General features: G+C 44.2%; 1 protein-coding gene across 1 annotated transcript in view; it reads left to right on the top strand.

The window, feature by feature from the left end:
* The window catches only part of epsti1 (epithelial stromal interaction 1), a 16,509-nt gene extending 9,510 nt beyond the window's left edge, over positions 1 to 6,999 (top strand). Inside the window, exons 8-11 of the mRNA XM_084083808.1 lie at positions 1,705 to 1,788; positions 3,306 to 3,379; positions 3,761 to 3,972; positions 5,890 to 6,999. Of these exons, the coding sequence (XP_083939934.1) occupies positions 1,705 to 1,788; positions 3,306 to 3,379; positions 3,761 to 3,972; positions 5,890 to 6,035 (516 nt within the window). The 3' untranslated portion in view covers positions 6,036 to 6,999. The remainder of the gene's footprint in view (positions 1 to 1,704; positions 1,789 to 3,305; positions 3,380 to 3,760; positions 3,973 to 5,889) is intronic.
* Positions 7,000 to 21,587: the final 14,588 nt, after the last annotated feature.

Here is a 21,587-nt window from a genome sequence, read left to right as displayed (position 1 = left end):
ATGGAGACATGGGGTTTGATTCCTCTGCGGTGTCTTTGGCTTGACTGGGTGCATTGCGGGTGGGAAGTTGGCAGGGGAATGATCTCTGTCGCTGCATTAGCGACTCCTACAGGTTGGCCGAGCGCCTGTTCAGCGGGGAGAAAAACTGGGAGGATATGTTACACTCTCCTGGTGAAACTCCACTGTCAGGTGGAAACAAACAGCTGGAGACTTAATGTGTATGAGAGGAGCCTCGTCTACGTCTCTAGACCAAACAATTGGGGTTGACAGTGACAGGGACAAACACAATAGCAACAACTAAAATTGGGGAGAAAAAAGAAAAGGGGTGGGGAGAAATAAATGGAAAAAATACAACAAAAAAACGATATATTGTTTTGTACACAATGCCAATGGGTTGTCTATGGGCCGGTGGGTGGCCCTCCTCCTCTCCACTTGCTTTTTTCTCCTGTTCCGATCTCTCCTCTCCTGTCCTCTCCTCTCACCTCCTGTCCTTACCTCACCTCTCCTCTCCTCTCCTCTCTGTTCCATTGTTTTTACCTTTATCTCCCTTCTTCTCTTTGTCCTACTGAAAAATAGGGGCATCTAGGCTCACGGCTAAAGTTCCTGCCCACGACCGTGGAAACTGGGGTTCAATTTCTTAGTGGTGCCCCGGCTTGGTTGGGCACTCCAACAAAAACAATTGGCCACGTTCATGGGTGGGAAGCCGGCAGGGGAGGGTGATCTATGTTGCTGCACTTGGGAGCAGAACTGGGAGGGATAGCATGCACACGTGTTACGCCCACCCGGTGAAACTTCTCACTGTCAGGTGAAAAGCTGGCGACTCCATGTGTATCGGAAATGACTTGTCTACACCCTCCCCAAGACCAAACAATAGGGGTTGGCACTGACAGTGACAGGAACTATACACACATGGGGGTAATTGGCAATGACTAAAAAAAGAAAAGGAGAAATCAATTAAAAAACGATTTAAAACATATTTTACATAGCAGTTCCAATTTGTGGTCATAGTTCAAGAAGCAATGCATAATTTTCATTTTTCTTTTTCTTTTCTTTTCTTTTCTTTTCTTTTCTTTTCTTTTCTTTTCTTTTCTTTTCTCTCTCCTCTCCTCTCCTCTCCTCTTCTGAAGCTGCTCCCAGGGTCCAGTAACATAGTTCTCCCAGATAGACGTCACTGACAGGGAGATGAAAGCCTCCGGGTGCAGAGCAGAGAGAGACAGGCTCTTGATGTGGTTTTGACTGGGACTCTGGGATCTGTTGTTCTTTCAGGGATGGCTCCATAAAGCAGATTAATCTCCCCCTCACATCCCCTGTGTATGTGTGTGTGTGTGTGTGTGTGTGTGTGTGTGTGTGTGTGTGTGTGTGTGTGTGTGTGTGTGTGTGTGTGTGTGCGTGCGTGCGTGCGTGCGTGCGTGCGTGCGTGCGTGCGTGCGTGCGTGCGTGCGTGCGTGCGTGCGCACATATACGTGTGCGCATATGGAAGTGAGTGTGTGTGTGCGTGTCTGCATCCCAGGTGTCAGTGGGAGCTTGTTTGGTACACTCTGATGGGAGAATAAGAGCCCACCAAATCGCTGTGCTTTCGGTTCCTTCCCTGAGAGAAGAGAGAACTCACTCCTACAGCTCTCTCCTGGGACAGCAACACAGAAATGGGGCGGGAAGGGTCTTGTTAGATTCTAATGTTAACCCTGTCTTTCACCCATACCCCAGCGCCGAGCACAGGATCAGAGGGAGAGTCAGAGGGAGGAGGAGAACTCAACCCTGCAGCTGAAAAAGGAGGAACAGAGAAAGAAGGTAAAGGAGGGAAACGGTGATGTTGAAGTAGAAGTATCCAACCCCTAGCTGTAAAATCCTGAGTGTTCATTTAACTCTGAGAGAGAGCTGTAGGAGAGACTGTTCATGTTTATTATTATTCAAATATTTGTATTGAATTTTTCAAGACAAAGATACTTAAACAAACATATAACAAACTACAAGACATCACAGACACTTGTACTCAATACCCAATGGAACCCGTATCATAAATGACGGTTGCCATACTATAGTATACTTCTGAATGGAGCCTCTGGTGGTATATTTAAGCTGTTCAGAGCTTCAAAGAGGAGAAGGCTATAGCTTCAGCTTGGTGAGTCGCTATTGGTATACCCTGTGGGAGAACATCAAACAATGCAGTCAATGGATTGGGGTCTATAATTGATTTACACATATATGAAAAGGTATTAAATACCTCCGTCCAGAATGCAGTTAGTCTGGGGCACGACCAAAACATGTGGCTAAGGGTAGCTGGGTCCTGATTACACCTAACACAAGCTGGATCTAAATTGGGATAAAAAGTAGCTAGTCTACTCGGAGAACCTTGAATTGTATCAACCCATGCCTAATGCAAATTGAAGATGAATGTACCAGTGAAACTGCCGACTGCCAAGTTGAAACTGGCAGATCAATCCCTAGCTCCTCCTCCCATGCCCTTGTTACACGATTAAGTGACGGGGAAGCTACCCTCTGGATGCTGTCATATACCCTAGAAACTATGCCCCTGCCTCCAACTGTTCATGTTTATGAGCGAGTATTTCAACATCATGTGGCACAGGATTTTTTTTTTTTTAAGTTCAATTATATCCTTATAGTCTTTATCAGTGCAGCTCTACAGTTCAGTTACTTATTCACTGTAGTCTCTGATAAGAGACATTTATCAACTTTCTTCCAGTATTCAAGGGCATTGTAAGCTATTTTTTTCTTTTTTTACGAGGAAACCTCGTCATCAAAAGATGGCCATGTTGGTCGGTTGATCTGTCTGTCCGTCCGTCCGTCCGTCCGTCCGTCCGTCCGTCTGTCTGTCTGTCCGTCCAACCCTCCATCCGTCCTTCTGGCAACGATATATCCTGAAAACAAGTGCTGATTGCCATGGAATTGGTTGTGTACCACTACCTTCATGCTCTGTGGAGAATGAACCCTACTGATTGTCATGACCCCATGCCCTTTCATTTATTGCTACCCTTAGGCCACATCTTACACTTGCACACAAGTGAACTAAAAATTGAATGGACGGATTGCCATGAAACTTCACCTGCCAACACTCTCTGTGACTCGTTTAGGGGGCCATGTCAATGACTTACTCAGTCGCTTGATTGGTCAGTTCAACACTCTGATCTGGTTGGATGTAAGGCGCAGCACAGACTCTAGACTAGAGGCCACTAGCAGGGCTTTCAGACTTGTTTTATACTGTGATAGTACAGTGCTTGAGTGTTTGAAGCAATTGACTTTTTGGCCAAAATTGTGAGCCCTAACTGACTGAGATCTGTTATTCCCAGAGTGAAGCCTTGGAGCAGAAACAGAGCAAGAACTACGAGGAGACGAGCAGAAAAGTACAGCTGGATCACAGAAGGTAAGTATAGAGTCTCTGATATGCGTTGACCATATGCTTTCTCCAGCATTCCATGGTTCTCTTGGTAATTTGTCTCTTTTCAAAGAGAAAAGAATCATTTATTACCACTAGAAGTCTGGACATAGTTAAGTGAAGGGACAAAAATGGAAGAACTTGAGTAATTTCAAGCAAAGCAATCAATCATTATACAAAATAGTGTGAAAGCACGTACATCTAAATGATAAATATTGTATTGGACCGAAAAGTACACACATCAGACCTCTGATGAAGAGCTGATGTTTGAAATGTGGTGGTAATAAACATCTATAGCATTTGATACTGTGCAGACTTTACTTTTTACTTTTTCAAAACAATCAAGGTTTATCACCATCATCTTCACAGAGTGAACTCAGCTTTCCTGGACAAACTAAAAGGCCAGGACAGAGAGAGTGGCACAAGTCAGATGGAAGAACGGAGAGAGGGGGGGTGTTCCTCTTTGTCTTTTGAAGACTTCAGCATCCAGCAGGCCCATAGCCCTGAACCGCAGGAGGACCCCCCCACTTGTCCAGATGCGTACCCCCGGCAGTGCTCTTCCGACTGGGCCACAGAGGCTGGTAAGCTGCCGCCCTGTGTCAGTTCTGCTATCCGGCTCTCTGGATTGCGTGGATACCTCTTGTTCTTCTTTTTCTCACGCCTTTTCTTGCACTCTGGCTCATCCCTGGTTAACCAAATCTGAATCAGACGGTTGGCTTATTGGAAATGCCGGTTGCCAACCTCATCCTTTTCTCAAGACGCTCTGATTGTCTGTTTAGTCTGTCTTAAATCAAAGGCTCTGTAGCCTTAAAAGATGTAGGTAGGTGGTTATGTGTGGCATTGGCATTCATACTACTTGTATGCGTGTGTGTGAGTGTATGTGTGTAGGTGTGAGTAAGCAAACATTTTTCCAACTCCTTAAGAGTAGATCATTGCTTACTGTTCCCAGGAATGAATGGGGTTAGGATAAACAAAAGTATATCATTCTTGGCTTACATACACGCACACACACACACTTAAACATGTGATTTTGCAGACAGACACAAGAATGACATCGGGAAAAAAATGTGTTTTCAACACATACACGCACACACACATTGCATTGAGTGTCATTAATTAGCTAGCTGTCAGTAAGGGAGGGAGATTTTCTTGAAAGCCTCCAGCCTACGCCAGTCTGACAGACACTCGGCTTTCTGCCAAACTGACATGCCAAGTTCCTCCCTTTCATAACTGGCCTGAGTTCACAAAGATTGACATGCAGCATTTGAAACATCACTGGTTAAATGATTTTGAATGACAGAAACGAATGACTCTCAGTTTCCTGGCAAATAAACTAGTGTTGGGACTTGGGAACTAGTGTCGTGTTAGTTAGATAGCTACTGCAACTCACCCTCCAGCTACTGTAAACATGGTTAATGTGCTGCAGTCACTGTTATCACTACCTCATTGCTCTGTTTATCCCCAAAGCAACCCCTGCTACAGGAATCCAAAAACAAAGGGCCCTCTCCTAGCACCTGCTCACTGCCTAAACATTCCCCAGTACAGTCCCAGCTTCTGTCTGATAGTAACGGCTATAATTCCTCCTCACCCTCGCACTCCATTTGTGGCTAACTAACGCTATTCTATAACAACACCAGCAACAGGCAGCGCACCCTCTGAAAGTGACTCCACCTTCTGAGTCCTGGCACAGTATAGGTTGTGGGTACGAATCCCCCATGTTGGAACGCCACAGCACCCTCAATCAAAGTGTCAGGCAACTTCCGGTCGCCAGGGCGTCTGTGTTCTCCCAGCACGCTGATTAGGGCTTTCCGCTCTGTCAATACCTGCCTAAGCTAATCTCCTGCATAGCTAGGTGACGGCGGCTTCCCCCTGAGACCCCTCTGTCCCTTAAGGCCTGTTCTCTGGCTCCCTCCAGCTGCCTGGCTCTGGGACTCTGTGCTGCCTCTGGAGAGCTGCATGGGCTGGACCGTGACAGGAGGAACCACCCAGGCATCCGATTCTCATTTGCGTCTGGCAGAATGTGGCTAGCGGTAGGGATGGAGCATGGCACAGTTGGCAGGGCTGTCTGAGAAAAGACAGGCTGCAGGCCGGCTGGCTGGCACGACCGCTGCGGTGGAAGAACGCCGTTTCCTCATTTATTCCCTCACACATTGGAGCCTCTCCCTCTCTGTTTCTCCCTCTTTTTTCAATCTGTAAGTTTGTCTGAATCAACAGAGCCAGAGGCACAGAACATGGAATGGCTGATGTGATTGGCTGGTGCTCTTGTGTGAATGACAGCTTGTACGTACATATCCTTAGGCTTAAAGAAAGTTCAATTTGGAGGGGGGGGGGGGTTATACTGTATAAATGCACAAGTCAGTACAGTATTTGACGTTGCTGTTGTGCATGAGAAGTGAATCCTTTTGGCTTGTGGCAATCACTGAAGCATTTTTCCGCAGCGGTCTCAGGAGTACAATAATGAGCCCATGAATATTAATCCTTTCCGATGTGTTTTCCAGATTCAGAGCCAGATTTTGAGTGGGCCCTGATGAGACTGGAGAGCAGACTCTCTTACTGCGACCGAAGCTTCCTGGAGGACATCCTCATGCAGTGTAATGGAGACTACCACCAGGCCTACACGCTGATCAGTGAAATGCAACCTTGACTTCATTTGATTAACTACCTTAACACTTGTGTCCCTATTTTGGTCATTATGGGCAAAAATCATTTTTAATTAGAACGTTTTATAGTCTAAAATGTATATTTATTTTAAAAAGGCGTTAACATTCATGAAGTTGTATTACATTTGGGTTTTTTAAATATTATTTGAGCTGAGGTATTCCCAATCTACAATACGACAATACAATTTCTTCCTGATACCTGCAGACACCCTGCATTACAGTATTGGGGAGTTTGCGACAGTGCCTCTTTTTGTAATTTGACATTTTATGAGATGTAATGGGTGGTCAGAGCTTAGACAGTAGACAAGCTGCCTTTGTATTGCTTACACCTCTTCATATGGAAGCGTGCAATAGCAACAACAGCATGTGGGCTATTCTGACGCTACACCAAACCTGTATCCTGCATATAATACTAAGCTAACAGTTATAATCTGTTTTCCGATCGATCACTGGAGTGATTTATCATTGATGTGAGTCGTGCGGTGTTCGATATCGGTCTGCATGTGCGTAGTGAGTCACGCTGTGTTTTTGCCCTGACATTAGTTTGAATTGATGTGCATTTTACCAAATTAGCTGTAAGGTCATCGCCATGACTCATAATCTTTAGATCATTTTGTTTGGCTCTTAATTGAATCAATGTGTGCAGATGGGTGGAAGAAAAACTCTAAATATGTGTTGTTTTGTGTTCTTAAGAGGAAGGGATAATCAAAGTAGCATGTGAAGTATCTGTTACATGGTTCTCTAAAGGAAATGAACAATAGATTCTGGGTCCTCTTAGTTTATAGATTGACACAGATTAGATGTGTCCTTGTTTTCAATCTGAATGCGTGTACTGAATACTTCTCTTATGTTGTGCTGCTATGATTCTAGATCACATTTAGCATATCATGTTTGTGCTCAGGGTCATTGAAGATCAAGACAACTTCAATAAAAACAATCTTAACTATCTTCTGTTAAAATGTTTGTGTCTTTGTCATGTCCTAGTCAACTGCAACTGTCCCAGTGTTAAATGTTTCATCGTAAAGAAAGGGAAAATACCTCCCAAGTGCAGAGTCAGCAGTCATAAAATAGACCAGTGATTATAGTAGTTGTTTTTAGTGGTGGTACAAAGCTCTTGTTAGAACTGTGAATACCACTTTGGTAACATCACTGTGCTGCTGGACAAAGAAGATGGTTATCACCTGGCCGAGGCAACAAAGAACAAAGGGTGGGACTCCCCTTTCATTGTGGTATGAAGTCATGCTGTAGGAGTTGGACTGGAAATGTCATGCCCATAAACTTGAGAGATATCAACCACGGTCATTATTGGGATGTGGTGTGTGTGTGTGTGTGTGTGTGTGTGTGTGTGTGTGTGTGTGTGTGTGTGTGTGTGTGTGTGTGTGTGTGTGTGTGTGTGTGTGTGTGTGTGTGTGTGTGTGTGTGTGTGTGTGTGTGTGTGTGCGTGCGCGTGCGTGCGTGTGCGCATACTGTATGTGTATTCATCGTCTGTGTAAGCATAGCATACATGTGTGAGTAAAATCCTCATGTTAATTTAACTCTGAGGATTTTACTGTGCATACTGTGTGTTTGTGCATGGGTATATTATATGTTTGCCTGCTTGTGTGTCTGTCTGTACATGTGAGTGAGCTGGGAGTCTCCAGTGTAGTGGGGACAAACCGCCACTCTAAGGTCTAATCAATAAAATGCAGAGGATGCTGATTGAGGGAATGCTGTGGGAACGTATCATATGTGTCCTCTGGCTACATGGATCTGTTACACAACGTTTCAAACTGCTTTAAAAAAGCACTACATCCCTTGTCTGAGAACAATATTTGGTATTAAAGCTTATGGTGTGGTTAGGTGTGTGTGTAAGGAAGGAAGGAAGGAAATAAGAGTGTGTGTGTGTGTGTGTGTGTGTGTGTGTGTGTGTGTGTGCGCGTTCCACAGGCAGAGGGAGTGAATCAGGAAAAGGAAAAAAGGCTGGCAGAAGGTTGGTTTCTTCTCTTCACTCCAACAGGAGAGAGAGGGAGGAGGGAGAAGAGATGCATGTATTTGAAATACGTATTTCAAATACTTTTTATCAGGTCGCAGGCCTGATCGACAGAGAGACGTGCAACTACTCGTCACTTTCTTGTCACTTTTTCGTACTCTTACTCAATCATTTTTTAAATTCATGACATACAGTATGTAACTTTTGAAACTCCCAGCCACCCACCTCTGAACCTCCACCCCATTTGAGCCCATTGTGGGACAGCTGCCACTGTTGCCAAGTCTCGTGAGAGAAATGAGCCAACCGACCTCCAAAAGCAAGCCAAAAACAAGCTAAATCTTGCTAGAGAAATAAGCCACATCGCACCTTGAAAAACAAGCCAAAACAAGCCCAAAATTATGGCCATATATTCCTAATAAAAAAATATTACATGCATATATTCATTATAATTACTATGTAGGTCTATAATAATTTATATTTTTGGTTATTTATTATAACATTACACGCATACTTGAGCCAGGGGTTTAATAAGTAGACACCAGACCGATTCTGTCAATGTGATTAACAGTCCTCACAAACCTATGGGGAATTATAGTATATACATCAAAGAAATGTTGGCTTGTTAGATTTTCCAAAGAAGCCACCACGTTTTTAAAACAAGCCCAAAAAAACGCAACCTGCGACTCGGCATTTTTTCCTGCAACTCTGGAAAATTACAAGCCAAAAGTTGCGGTAAATAGGTGGACTTGGCAACACTAACTGCTGCCTAAGGTGTTTACCTTACCCCCTCAGACCCCCACCTTGCAGCTAAGAATTCTGGGATACCTGTGAAAAGCTCGGGGAACAAAGACTTGGGACTTTAAGAGCTGTTTTCTCAATTATCTGCATCTGTGCAAGACATCACTCTATAAGCCATAGTATCTCCAAAACTGGTGGGTCAAACTGCACAACCAATATGTCATTACTGCATAACCCATAAATGGTCAGATAAGCCTAATATTTGATTATTTGTGATGCTACTGTATGTGTCAACATCCTTGTGTCAGTAACCTGGTGTCAATGTCCTGGTGTCAGTATCACGGTCCTGGTGTCAGTATCCTGGTGTCAGTATCCTGGTGTCAGCATCACGGTCCTGGTGTCAGCATCATGGTCCTGGTGTCAGCATCCTGGTGTCAGCATCCTGGTGTCAGTATCCTGGTGTCAGTATCCTGGTGTCAGCATCCTGGTGTCAGTAACATGGTGTCAGTATCCTGGTGTCAGTATCATGGTGTCAGTATCATGGTGTCAGTATCCTGGTGTCAGTATCATGGTCCTGAGGTCAGTATCCTGGTATCAGTATCTTGGTCAGTATCCTGGAGTCAGTATCCTGCTCAGTTTCCTGGTGTCAGTGTCCTGCTCAGTACCCTTGTATCAGTATCATGGTCCTGATGTCAGTATCCTGGTATCAGAATATTGGTCAGTATCCTGGAGTCAGTTTCCTGGTGTCAGTGTCCTGCTCAGTATCCTGGTGTCAGTATCATGGCCCTGTTGTCAGTATCCTGGTGTCAGTATCTTGGTCAGTATCCTGGTGTCAGTATCTTGGTCAGTATCCTGGTGTCAGTATCCTGGTGTCAGTATCTTGGTCAGTATCCTGGTGTCAGTATCTTGGTCAGTGTCCTGGTATCAGTATCTTGGTCAGTATCCTGGTATCAGTATCTTGGTCAGTATCCTGGTGTCAGTATCTTGGTCAGTGTCCTGGTATCAGTATCTTGGTCAGTATCCTGGTGCCAGTATCCTGCTCAGTATCCTGGTGTCAGTATCCTAGTGTCAAATGTATCTTCATGTATTTTCAATATATGTGATTGAATCTAAAAACACATTTCTCACTCAGTCCATTTTCCCAGAGCTTCAAAGTGGGAAAGTCTTGCAGCCTGCATAACACCCAAACTACACAAAACAAACACACACAGAAGAAGGACATACTACACATGTTTGTGTGCATACACAGAGAAACACACGAACAGACACAAATACACACACACACACACACACACACACACACACTCGCCCACATTGCTCCCACAGGAGTGATTGATACTAATCCTTTCCCGTGTGGTCACCGGCATCAGTATACTGTGTTCCTGGGTATTTTTCTTGAACACAGATGACTCAGGAGGCGGTATACAGGATACAGGCTGTCTTTTACACTCTCTCATGCTAATACCTTCCACGCAGACCTCTCATTTCCTCCCAATAGCCACCAAGTGTATACAGTATGTATACATATGTAAGTGTGAGTTTGTATGTGTGCACATTCGTACAAGTGTGTGTGTGTGACTGTGTGTGTGTGTGTGTGTGTGTGTGTGTGTGTGTGTGTGTGTGTGTGTGTGTGTGTGTGTGTGTGTGTGTGTGTGTGTGTGTGTGTGTGTGTGTGTGTGTGTGTGTGTGTGTGTGTGTGTGTGTGTGCGTGCGCGCGTGTGTGTGTGTGTGTGCACGCGCACGCGCATGTACTGTATATGTGATTGAAAAATGGACTCCAGTGAGATCAAATAAAAATTGAATTTATTTGAATAAACTCAAAGCGATCGGACTTCAGCATTCGTTACTTGCATATATTACTGTGCCAGCCCATCGCAGCTGCAAAAACCATCATAGCTAGGCAGTTTCCAACAGACTTCTTGGGGATACAATAATCTTTTTTAGCCTGTTTTAGGATTTAGCCCGGAGCTTACTGCATTAAAGGCTTACTGCAACAGTCGCTTTGGGATAACATTCTACTTTGTGTCTGGCCGCTCACTGTACTTCTCCCAAACAATTGTCACCATTTGAGGTGCAGGACCACCCAGTATTTATTTTTGGGGATGCACGGCCCACGAGACATTACTTAATCATATGACACACACACACACACACACACACTGTTTCCGTCTATGTGTGTGTGTCTGTCCATTATATACATTTTTTTCTTTTTCTTTTTCATTATTTCTCTTTCGAACACACAAATACACACATACAACATGCGCACACACACATTCAAAAGCCTACTTGCATTGAGAGTTGGGGGATTCCCCGTGGGTGGTTCCCACTCGGAATGAGGTCACATACTGTAGCGTTACACATACCCCAAAACTTGTGCGGGAAAAATACAATAAAATCTGTCCACTTCAGATACACCCCCACAGTCAAACTCACATACACACATCCATGAAGCTCTGGAGAATATTAACTGTTGGTCTGAAAAGCATAAAGTATATTGATATGGAGGAAATCATTTCCATTTGTTTTTATAGTCTTGGCTATTAGCAAAGGGCCATCCAGCTTCAAGTTACCATATGAGCTCATGTGTGACCATTGAATCCCTCAGAACTTTAATTCAATCCTCACACTCACTCTGTCTTCTGCCAAACACTCTCTCTGTTTGAGTAGGGGGAAGCTCATTTAGGAGTTCAAAGTGACCGTGTCAATATGGCCCATCTCACTTGATGATATCAAAGAATTTAAGCATTATATAAAGCTGTAGTTCTTGTCATAACGGCCTAACAGTATTGATGTCTGTTTGACCTGATGCCGCTCATGCGGGATCAGAGGTATTTATTGAGGAATAAAATATGTCCCGAAATCTTTGATGGGCCGCTGCTGGAATCTTCTTAACCTTTCATCCCTAATCATGGCTCCCGTTAGAATAGTCACTGGAGGCAGACTTAAAGGCATTCTTTACCTATTTGGTATTTGGACAGCTGTGCACACAAATAACAACTTTTAACACACCTGATGAGAAGATTTTTGAGTCTTGCTAGACTGACCCCACAGTGTGTTTTTGGGCTTTGCTGGGCCTTTGATGGGACCCGGTGTTTGCTCTTCATCGTAGACAGTACATCTGAGGTGCAGCGGTATGATGCCTGTACCAGCTGTCACACTGCACAACATTTCCCCTTGTGGAGGAGAGAGAGGGGTGTATTTCAGGACACGGGCAGACCTCAGGCTGACCTGGAAAAGTATGCCAGTGACAGAGCCCAAACATGTAACCGCACAATAATCTGTTTGAACACACACACACACACACACACACACACACAAAAATGCAAGTGAGAATGTAATGTATATGTAGTACATGCACATACACAAACACGCACACAATCTTGCACCCATCCGTTGTCTATGTTTCTGTTGCATACACTCTCTCTCACACACACACGCACGCGCGCACGCACGCACGCACACACACACACACACACACACACACACACACACACACACACACACACACACACACACACACACACACACACACACACACACACACACACACACACACACACACACACACACACACACACACACACACACACACACTCACACACTCTCACACACTCACACGCTCACAAACAAAGTCAGACCACAACTGAGTCACTTTGCTTCCTGAGGGAAAATTGACTCCACAAGAAGGGCCGTAGAGGCACGCCTCAACTGCTGGCTGATAGCGCTGACGACAGGACTTTACACACACACACACACACACACACACACACACACACACGCACACACACACACACACACACACACACACACACACACACACACACACACACACACACACACACACACACACACACACACACACACACATGGATGAATGCAATCGCACACTGAATTCAAATTGTATGCACACACTTATGGACACACACAGGCACGCACCCTATGGTACAGGTGTGTGTTCACACACATTTAACCCCCTTGCAGGAAATACAAATGCAGGCACACACACAGAAAAGTACACATGCCCAGTTGCCCCCACACCCACACACACACACACACACACACACACACACACACACACACACAGGTGTTTGTGCAGTGTGTGAGAGATACAGAGGGATCCTGAGGCGAAGGTATGCACTATTACACATTAATGGCTTTTATTCCTCATTGGTTTCCTGTGTGGTCCACACTGTACATCTAGTGTTACACACACACACACACACACACACACACACACACACACACACACACACACACACACACACACACACACACACACACACACACACACACACACACACACACACACACACACACACACACACACACACACACACACAGCCAAGCTGCATTTCATTCAGCATCCATTACATGGTTTGGTTCAGAGTGCTCATGCTGTAATGATGATTTATAGGCTAATTTAGGAATCAAAGAGACAGCCCAGGGAAGCAGCACTGTAAGATAATACTCCCATCCATTTTATCTCAAGCCCTTGGCTCTTGGATGTAACTCTCACACTCCCTCCATCCAAGCTGCATGACACAGGGCCTGACTATACACTTGCGCGTTGAAATGTCAGTGGGAAATCAAAAGTGACCAAAATAAATACAAGGACAACGTCTTTCACCCTGATTGTTACTGTGTGTGTAATCAAAACCACGGAAATATGGTTCACGGTGAACAAATTGCCCTAAAATAGTAATTGATGTCTGTGTGCATGGATCAAAAACAAGTAATGTTTGACTGACCTGAGTAGGCCTACTATGTATAAAGAAATGGAAAATAGATGACTCCAACTGAAATAATACATATTAGATGGCATTGGACGCTGTTAAAGTTATATAAGTGGAATATATTGCTAGATGACTAAAATTGTTTAGACTAGACCGGTCGGTGCCCGTTGGGTACAACTCGGAACGATGCAAGTTGGGAATGATGCAATAGGGAATGCATGCCCTATGCAAGCAATACCCATTATACCTGTTGTCAGCGTACCCGTTGTAACCGTCTGTCTGTCTGTCTGTATGTGTCCCTTTTGTGCCCCTAAGGAAAAGTCCTTGAGCAGTGGTTAACGTCTGTGGAGAATGTGCGGAGAATGTGTGAAGAGTGCAAACTGACTGTGAAAAGTAGACTGACTAACTAATCAAATGGCAGGTGTGGATTAGCCGAATTAGCCAAATCAAGCTTGGCTGGGGTTGCCATGGCAATCAATTGGCTCATTTGGGCCATGGCCAGAGCCTTTTCAGGCAGTTCTGGACAACCGCCTCTACGACCGACTCGACGCCGTGTAAGCAACTCCCTCGGGTCGTCTGCGACGTGTGTGCCTAATTTGATTGGTTCTCAAGATACGTGAAATACAGACTTCAGAGATTCTGCGCATTTATTGTAAGATGTAAAGGTAAAGGCTTTATATCTATGATCAGTCTAAAGTTGTTGTTTTCTCGTTGTTTTGGTTCCATTGCACCTAGATGATCTCCAGCGTGTCCTCAGCCATGAATTCACAAAACCATTGAGAGAAAACATGTTTGGTGGCTGAGTCTCATCCATGTTTGGCATGGTGAGTTCTTTCAGCAGTGACGTCGCTCACAGTTCAGAGACAGAACAGCACGCAGTGGCAAGTAAGCTCATACTGGTGATAAAGGAAAACACCTTATTGTGCCAACACTATACCTCCCATACCTGTGCATGTTCAATTTACTTCTTCTGACTGTGAAGGCCATTGCATATGATTCATATAATTTTCATATTCATCAAACCATTCAATGCCATGTGGATGAGGTGGTCATTATCCTTCTGGAAGACATCAGGATAGAAATGTTTCATCATAGGATAAAGGTGATCTCAATGAATAATTTTGTAAGGATTTGCAATGACCTTTCCCTCTAAGGAGACAAGTGGACCCAAACAATGCATGCAAGGAAAATACCCCACAATGCATAACAGAGCCACCGGACCCCTTCACTGTAGAGGTCAATCATTCAGGCCTGTACTGTTGGGGTCCGCTCATAATTCTGACATCCCATTATTCCGACCATTACGTCAGTGTGAGGTTAGTATTAGGGATAGGGTTAGTTATAATGGGGCCCACTTGTGGAGAATATGGTGAAGGATGACTCATCTGACCATATCACTTTTTTTCCACATCTCTGTAGACCAGTGACTATGGTTTTTGCACCACTGCTCTCTCAAATGTGCATTTGTCTTCTTTGTGATGAGGTCTTTATGCACTGCAACCCTACTATAACGTCTGTGTGTAGTTGTCGATGGACTGTTCTTGCTGAAAGTCTGATCATGTCCTGCATTGTCAATCAATCAGTCATTCCCAACCCTAATTATTAAAGTGTTACCCCATAGATCGAAATGCAGACTCGCTTAAGTAAGGAACACTAGGAAATAACCACAAGGAATATGTTAAGTAAAACCTCACAATAGGCAATATCTAGTCAACACATTTGGAGATTTTGGAGACACTCCAAATTACTATATTTAACAGACTTTTGCGGCTTATTTTTTTTAAATTACTTAAGTCCTGTGTTGTTTTAGTGGTATACTTTAATTGTGCTATTTTATTATTACGATCGGTTGCACCAAACCACAGTTAAACTGTGTTCGGTTGTCCTATGCGACTCACGACCGCAGTGACACAGCGTTTGGACTACAAGCCGGCGGATGCTAGCGAGTTTGACAGCTCGCTAGCCTCGAGCTAACAGAATACGACCAGAGAGACGTCCACCTACTCTACCGTATCTGAGGCTTTCTCCCCGCAATAGGCCCAGTCTCTGGGCCTTGGCTGGTAGGTCCCGCTCCGTATAGGATCCACTGAATACATTCGAATCTACTCTCCGCTGTGGGCTACCGTTGTGTAGCCCTTGCGTGTACGTTTCCTACTGTACCAAAGGCTACTCTAGGGCCTGCACTTGCCATAGTTTCTTTCTACTCTGTCATATTGCCACTTTTACTGGCCACAGCTATTTCACCCGGGTGCGGGAGGCATGCGTTAATCCGACAGACCTTTTCTCCGACTATGTGGCATCCGCGTGCGGTTAGGGTTAGGGTGAGGGTTTGGTTCGGGTTTAGTATTGGAAACGTCGGAGCGCTGCGCTGTCGGAGGAATGCGCTGTCGGACTAACATACTGCACCCCCGGGTGCAGTACGTTAGTCCGACAGCGCATTCCTCCGACAGCGCAGCGCTCCGACGTTTCCAATACTAAACCCGAACCAAACCCGCACCCTAACCCTAACCGCACGCGGATGCGTGGAGGCCGTGTACACAAAATGTACACAAGTCTAAATCAAACAAACACAAGGAAACGAGGAAGACACATCACCTCAAAATGAAAGGAACACAACTGAAAAGTAAAATACTAACTATAACTAGGAAACAAGGAACACAACATGGAGACATAACAGGACATGGATTGTAACATTGTTGTCATCATTGTGATCTAAAATCTAGGTCTACTGGGAATTGATTTTGCTCAATTGCTTAATTGTATCATGTAGTTCACCTGTATGGAAGCAGATGCATTTGCTATGTTTCTCCACTCAGTTATTCAGCTTTCTTTCCTTGTGCCCCTTTGGTGTGGCACAAGGAAGTTGCCTTGGTCCCTTGTTCCTTTCCCTGTACCATTTGGTGATGTTATCAGAGCACAACTCAGATTATCAGAGCACATACACAATTATACAACTCTGTTGAACCCAACAACACCAGTGCCATTTGCTCCCTCACTACTGTTTAAAGATGTAAATGATTGGATGAACAACAATTTCTTAAAGTCTGAGGACTCCCTTGATCAAGTCAGAGGTTACAAGTCTTGGTGTCATTTTAGACTCTGACTTAAAATGTAACTCTCATATAAGGTGACCAGGATGTGACAAGGCCTGACAGCCATATACAAATTCTACTTATTGTAACAAACTTTTCTTCTGTCCCTGGGAAGTAAGCTAATAATTACATAATAATCACATACTAACAGTCCAGTTTAATGTAAAATCAGATATTTGGAAATCAATTAGATGTTTTCTAAATTATACTGTATAAGCAACACAATACACAATCAAAACAAAGCTTAATTTTTAATTGGGTGTGGGGGAGGGGCTGTTAGGGACTAGGTTTAGTTAGTTAGTTAGTTAGTGAGTTAGTTAGTTAGTTCGTTTTCTTGTTTGTTTGTTTGAAAATAGAATGAAATTGAAATATATAGATGAAATATTTTTGAAAGAATTACTGTATACATTTATTTTCAAACATTTGTGTCCAATTAGATTATAGCCTTCACCTGCTTAGATTATAGGCCTTTTAGTATTTAACTGGCTTATTGAGGAAGTATTTTAGTACTATGTATAATAAAAACCTTTTGGGGGCAACAGTATTGTATTGTTTTCCTTTTTGCCTGAAGGAAAATTTCTAGAGGTGCAAGGGCTAGCACTAAATTACACCATATCAGGCAATAAAACCTTATTTTATATGTTTTATGGCCTTGTGTTGTGATTTGCTGATCACAACACTGCTGGTGTGTTGAGTCATTGTGGACAGAGTAACCCACAGGGCCTCGTTACAAAAGTAATGCTTAAGGCTCAACTTGTAATGTAATGTAATGTAATGTTAAAATCTGATATCGGACCGCTGTTAAAGAAACCTGGACGTTGGTTAGGTTGAAAAAATAGATTACAAGCACAGTGCATGTGCTCAAGTGCGACGCTGTAGATATCGGTTCAGTTACCTTGCTAATTTTGTTACACTACTTTACAGTAGCAGCAGAGGGACTCGGGGTTAGGGTTAGTGTGGCATTTATTCTACCATTCTGCCTAGGCCTTCTAGAAGCAATAAAACTGCGTTGGATGACTGACTTTATCCCTGCATGACCTGAGTGTGGCTCAGCATCATCGAATGCCCCTTGACCTGGGTTTGACCTAGAAGATTCACTATTTTTTTTCGTGATGTGGGGCCCATTCACATGTAATGAACATGACTCACTATGTTTATAACGGAACACTCCAGGCTAACCTGCCGTAACACCACAGGTTTCAAGTTCAACAGACATAATAGTTTCAGATACCAGGGTGAGGTTGAGGTGAAAGGCTGTAGAGTTCAGAGAAGACATGATGCATATATGCATGCGCACACACGCACTTACGCACTTGCGCATGCATGCGCACGCACGCACACACACACACACACACAAACACACAAACACACAAACACACTGACATGCTCAGGCAAAGCTGTACATCCGCAAAAAGACCCACTCACTATCACAGGTCAGAAATGTTCTGCCGATATTGGAATAACACGTGTTCTGGTAATTGACACTCATGCAAAAAGCCAAAATAGCAGCTTTCCTGCTTAGCAACTGTCAACATTGTGACCAAAGGCAATGTCATCATCGAAGCAATAAATGGTTATAAGTTTCCTCCACCCACAGAATGGTTAGCTTTGTGCCCTTGGTTTTGTTGTATACACACTGGCACAAACAATCACACACTCTCTCTCACACACACACACACACACACACACACACACACACACACACACACACACACACACACACACACACACACACACACACACACACACACACACACACCCACACCCTTACACACACATGGACACACGTTCATGCGTGTGCACACACCACACACACACACACACACACACACACACACACACACACACACACACACACACACACACACACACACACACACACACACAGTGGGATGAAAAATATTTAGGCCACTAATCATTTCAGGAACAGTTTGGCAATTCCCACTCCACCCCTAGACAAAAAGATGGAGAGAGTGTTTGTTTGTTTGTTTGATAGATAGAAAAAGAGATAGAGACCCAGAGAGAGAGAGAGAGAGAGAGAGAGAGAGAGAGAGAGAGAGAGAGAGAGAGAGAGAAAGAGATAGAGACCCAGAGAGAGAGAGAGAGAGAGAGAGAGAGAGAGTTTATGTTGTTGACCTCCCACCTCCCTACCCCGGAGAGACCCAAACATAGGAGCAACCATGATCTCATATGTGTCTCCAATATGTCCTTACCACAGTGATGTCATTTGGTTGGCAAGTTGGGTGTCAAACTGCCTTGAAGCTAATCCTATATGCTATTCTGAGTGGAGGTTTGAGAGGGACCGAGGAGAGACTAGAGTAATGCTCCCTGTGTACAACGATGTCACATGCCAAAAATAGTCAATCTACATGCGATGTGAGCTTGTAGATCGGCTGTTTTCGGCAAGTGGCAGAGAGAGACACACACAGAGAGAGAAGGGGAGAGAGAGAGAGAGAGAGGGAGAGAGAGAGAGAGAGAGAGAGCTTGGGAGAGCTTGGGAGAGCTTTAACATCATCTAAGAACAAGGGGGTTGGGTTGACGCTAGTGGATGCAGACCTACAGTGCAGTGCGCCTGGTTAGCCCTGCATACAGTATGTGGTCCAGTGGGAGTTGACAAGGAGCATAATTAGAGACTTGTTTCAAGTGGAGCGGCCCTTACAGTAACAAGACTGTCACGGTGACAGATTGATGGCGTGTAATGGGAGGTTTGAGACAACACTGGAGGTCCTCGTCGTGAGTGAAACGGGCATCCTACCTACTGAGCTCCGACTGATATGCTCACCAACTGCCTCGCTGTCTGGGAAAGGGATGGAAAAATCCCACAGGACTACGCGGTACAGCACATGAAGCTGATTTGGTACTGTATTGGTGGACCGTGGGACAGCGACACAGCGTGCTCAGTGGTTATGGTTATCCCACCTTGGAGAGTTTTAAGGAAAATATGTGTCCAAAATCATTCTTAAATTTAATGAACGTCTCCTTATACTGTCGTTTAAGTGCATAACGTTATAACGGATTACTGACCATGATACTGATACTGATTATTACCATGTAACACTTTTCTTAACAATATGAGCCATTATTATAGTATGAACAGCTTCACTGCCTATATAGGGCCGGCAGTTGCCGGAAGCTGCCAGGGCAAAGGAAACACTGCACAGCAGCGCCGCTGCTGGAAAATGCACTCGCTGTCCCTCCTTCCCTGTCTTCCATGGTGCTTCCTATGGCGCTTCCCTGTCTTGTGTGGTGCTTCCTATGGTGCCTCCCTGTCATCTATGGTGCTTCCTATGGTGCTTCCCTGTCATCTATGGTGGTTCCTATGGTGCTTCCCAGTCATCTTTGGTGCTTCCTATGGTGCTTCCCTGTCTTCTATGGTGCTTCCTATGGTGCTTCCCTGTCTTCTATGGTGCTTCCTATGGTGCTTCCCTGTCTCCGGTGGTTCTCAAAGTGGGAATCAAATTTGGTAATACAGCAATAACACAATCATTTTAACCACATTATCCATTTTTTATACTGTGGCTATTAAAAAATAGCAGATACTGTATACAAGCTCACAGCATGTCACTTTGTGATGCATTGCGAGCATTTTTGTTTTTACATTTTTTTTAAATCTTGTAACATTTTGAATATTTTTGATTTTGTATTTAACACAAAAAATGACAATGGGGGTCCCTGGCACAACATATTTTCAGATGGGGGTCCATGGCTAAATACATATAAATTTGGGGGCCCTTGACATGAAAGGTTTGACACTGCCATAGAAGACAGGGAAGTACCATATGGTCTGCACCTGAAATAAATCATTTGGACCCCCTCAAGGACCCCTGGGGGGTCCCTGAACCCCACTTTGAGAACCACATCCTGACATCAGGTGCTTTTGTTACTCAGCTTGTGTAACAACAGCAAGCCATAAACATAACACACCAAGCTCTTCAATCAACATCATCACAACTTCATGGATGTGATGCAAACATTACCTGATTTCACCCCGCACAATTATGTAAAACAAATTGCAGTCGGTATTGTAGGTTTAACAACATCACCAAACAGCCCGGAAAAAAGAGTTTCTCATTGAAATCAAGATGATTTGTTATTCTGCCAAACTCTCCAAAGAGCTTCGGTTCAGCCATAAGAGCAAGAATAACACAAACAACTTACAGTACAATGAACCCAAAAACACGGGTCAGCTCCTTTCCCTCAAAACATTCCCTGAAACAAACTCAGTGACTTAATATAGCTGTTCCCTTTGGACCGTGCCCTGACCCAAACTTGACCATGTCCCGACCAAAGCTGTGGTCACTTGCTGTCTCTCTAGGATCCACGCTGATGAGTCTGAACTCCCGACAACGCTTTGGCTTCGTCAGACCTGCATCATTAAGCTGGGAGACCGCAGGACAACACACGTACAATATGCACTTGCAGACACTAATACTGTTTGTACCTGTGCATGTACAGTATGTTTATGTGCTTGTAAATACAAATATACTGTACCTACCTAGTACACACACACACACACACACACACACACACACACACACACACACACACACACACACACACACACACACACACACACACACACGCACACACAGAAGTGTATTATATTATACACAGAGACATATATATGCACACAAATGTATATTATGCACACATTGCAAATGCACCTACAGTATAAACACAAGTGCGTACACATTTATGCACAGAGATTCACATTTGACCACACACACACACACACACACACACACACACACACACACACACACACACACACACACACACACACACACACACACACACACACACACACACACACACACACACACACACACACACACACTGCTCCAGTATGCTTTCTCAGCATACTGTAGCACGCTGCAGTTGCGCAATGACCAATTGAAAGTAATTATGGTCTTCCTACCAAAACAGGTCTCCTAACTCAAGCTCTGTCCAACTGCTCTGCACAAAGAGCCTTATACTGTACCCCTGGATCCATCTCATATAATA

This window comes from Gymnoscopelus microlampas (assembly GCF_963454915.1).
Source record: "Gymnoscopelus microlampas genome assembly, chromosome: 17".
NCBI lineage: Eukaryota > Metazoa > Chordata > Actinopteri > Myctophiformes > Myctophidae > Gymnoscopelus > Gymnoscopelus microlampas.
The sequence above is the reverse complement of the archived record's forward strand: the minus strand, read 5'-3'. Positions and strand labels throughout refer to the sequence as shown.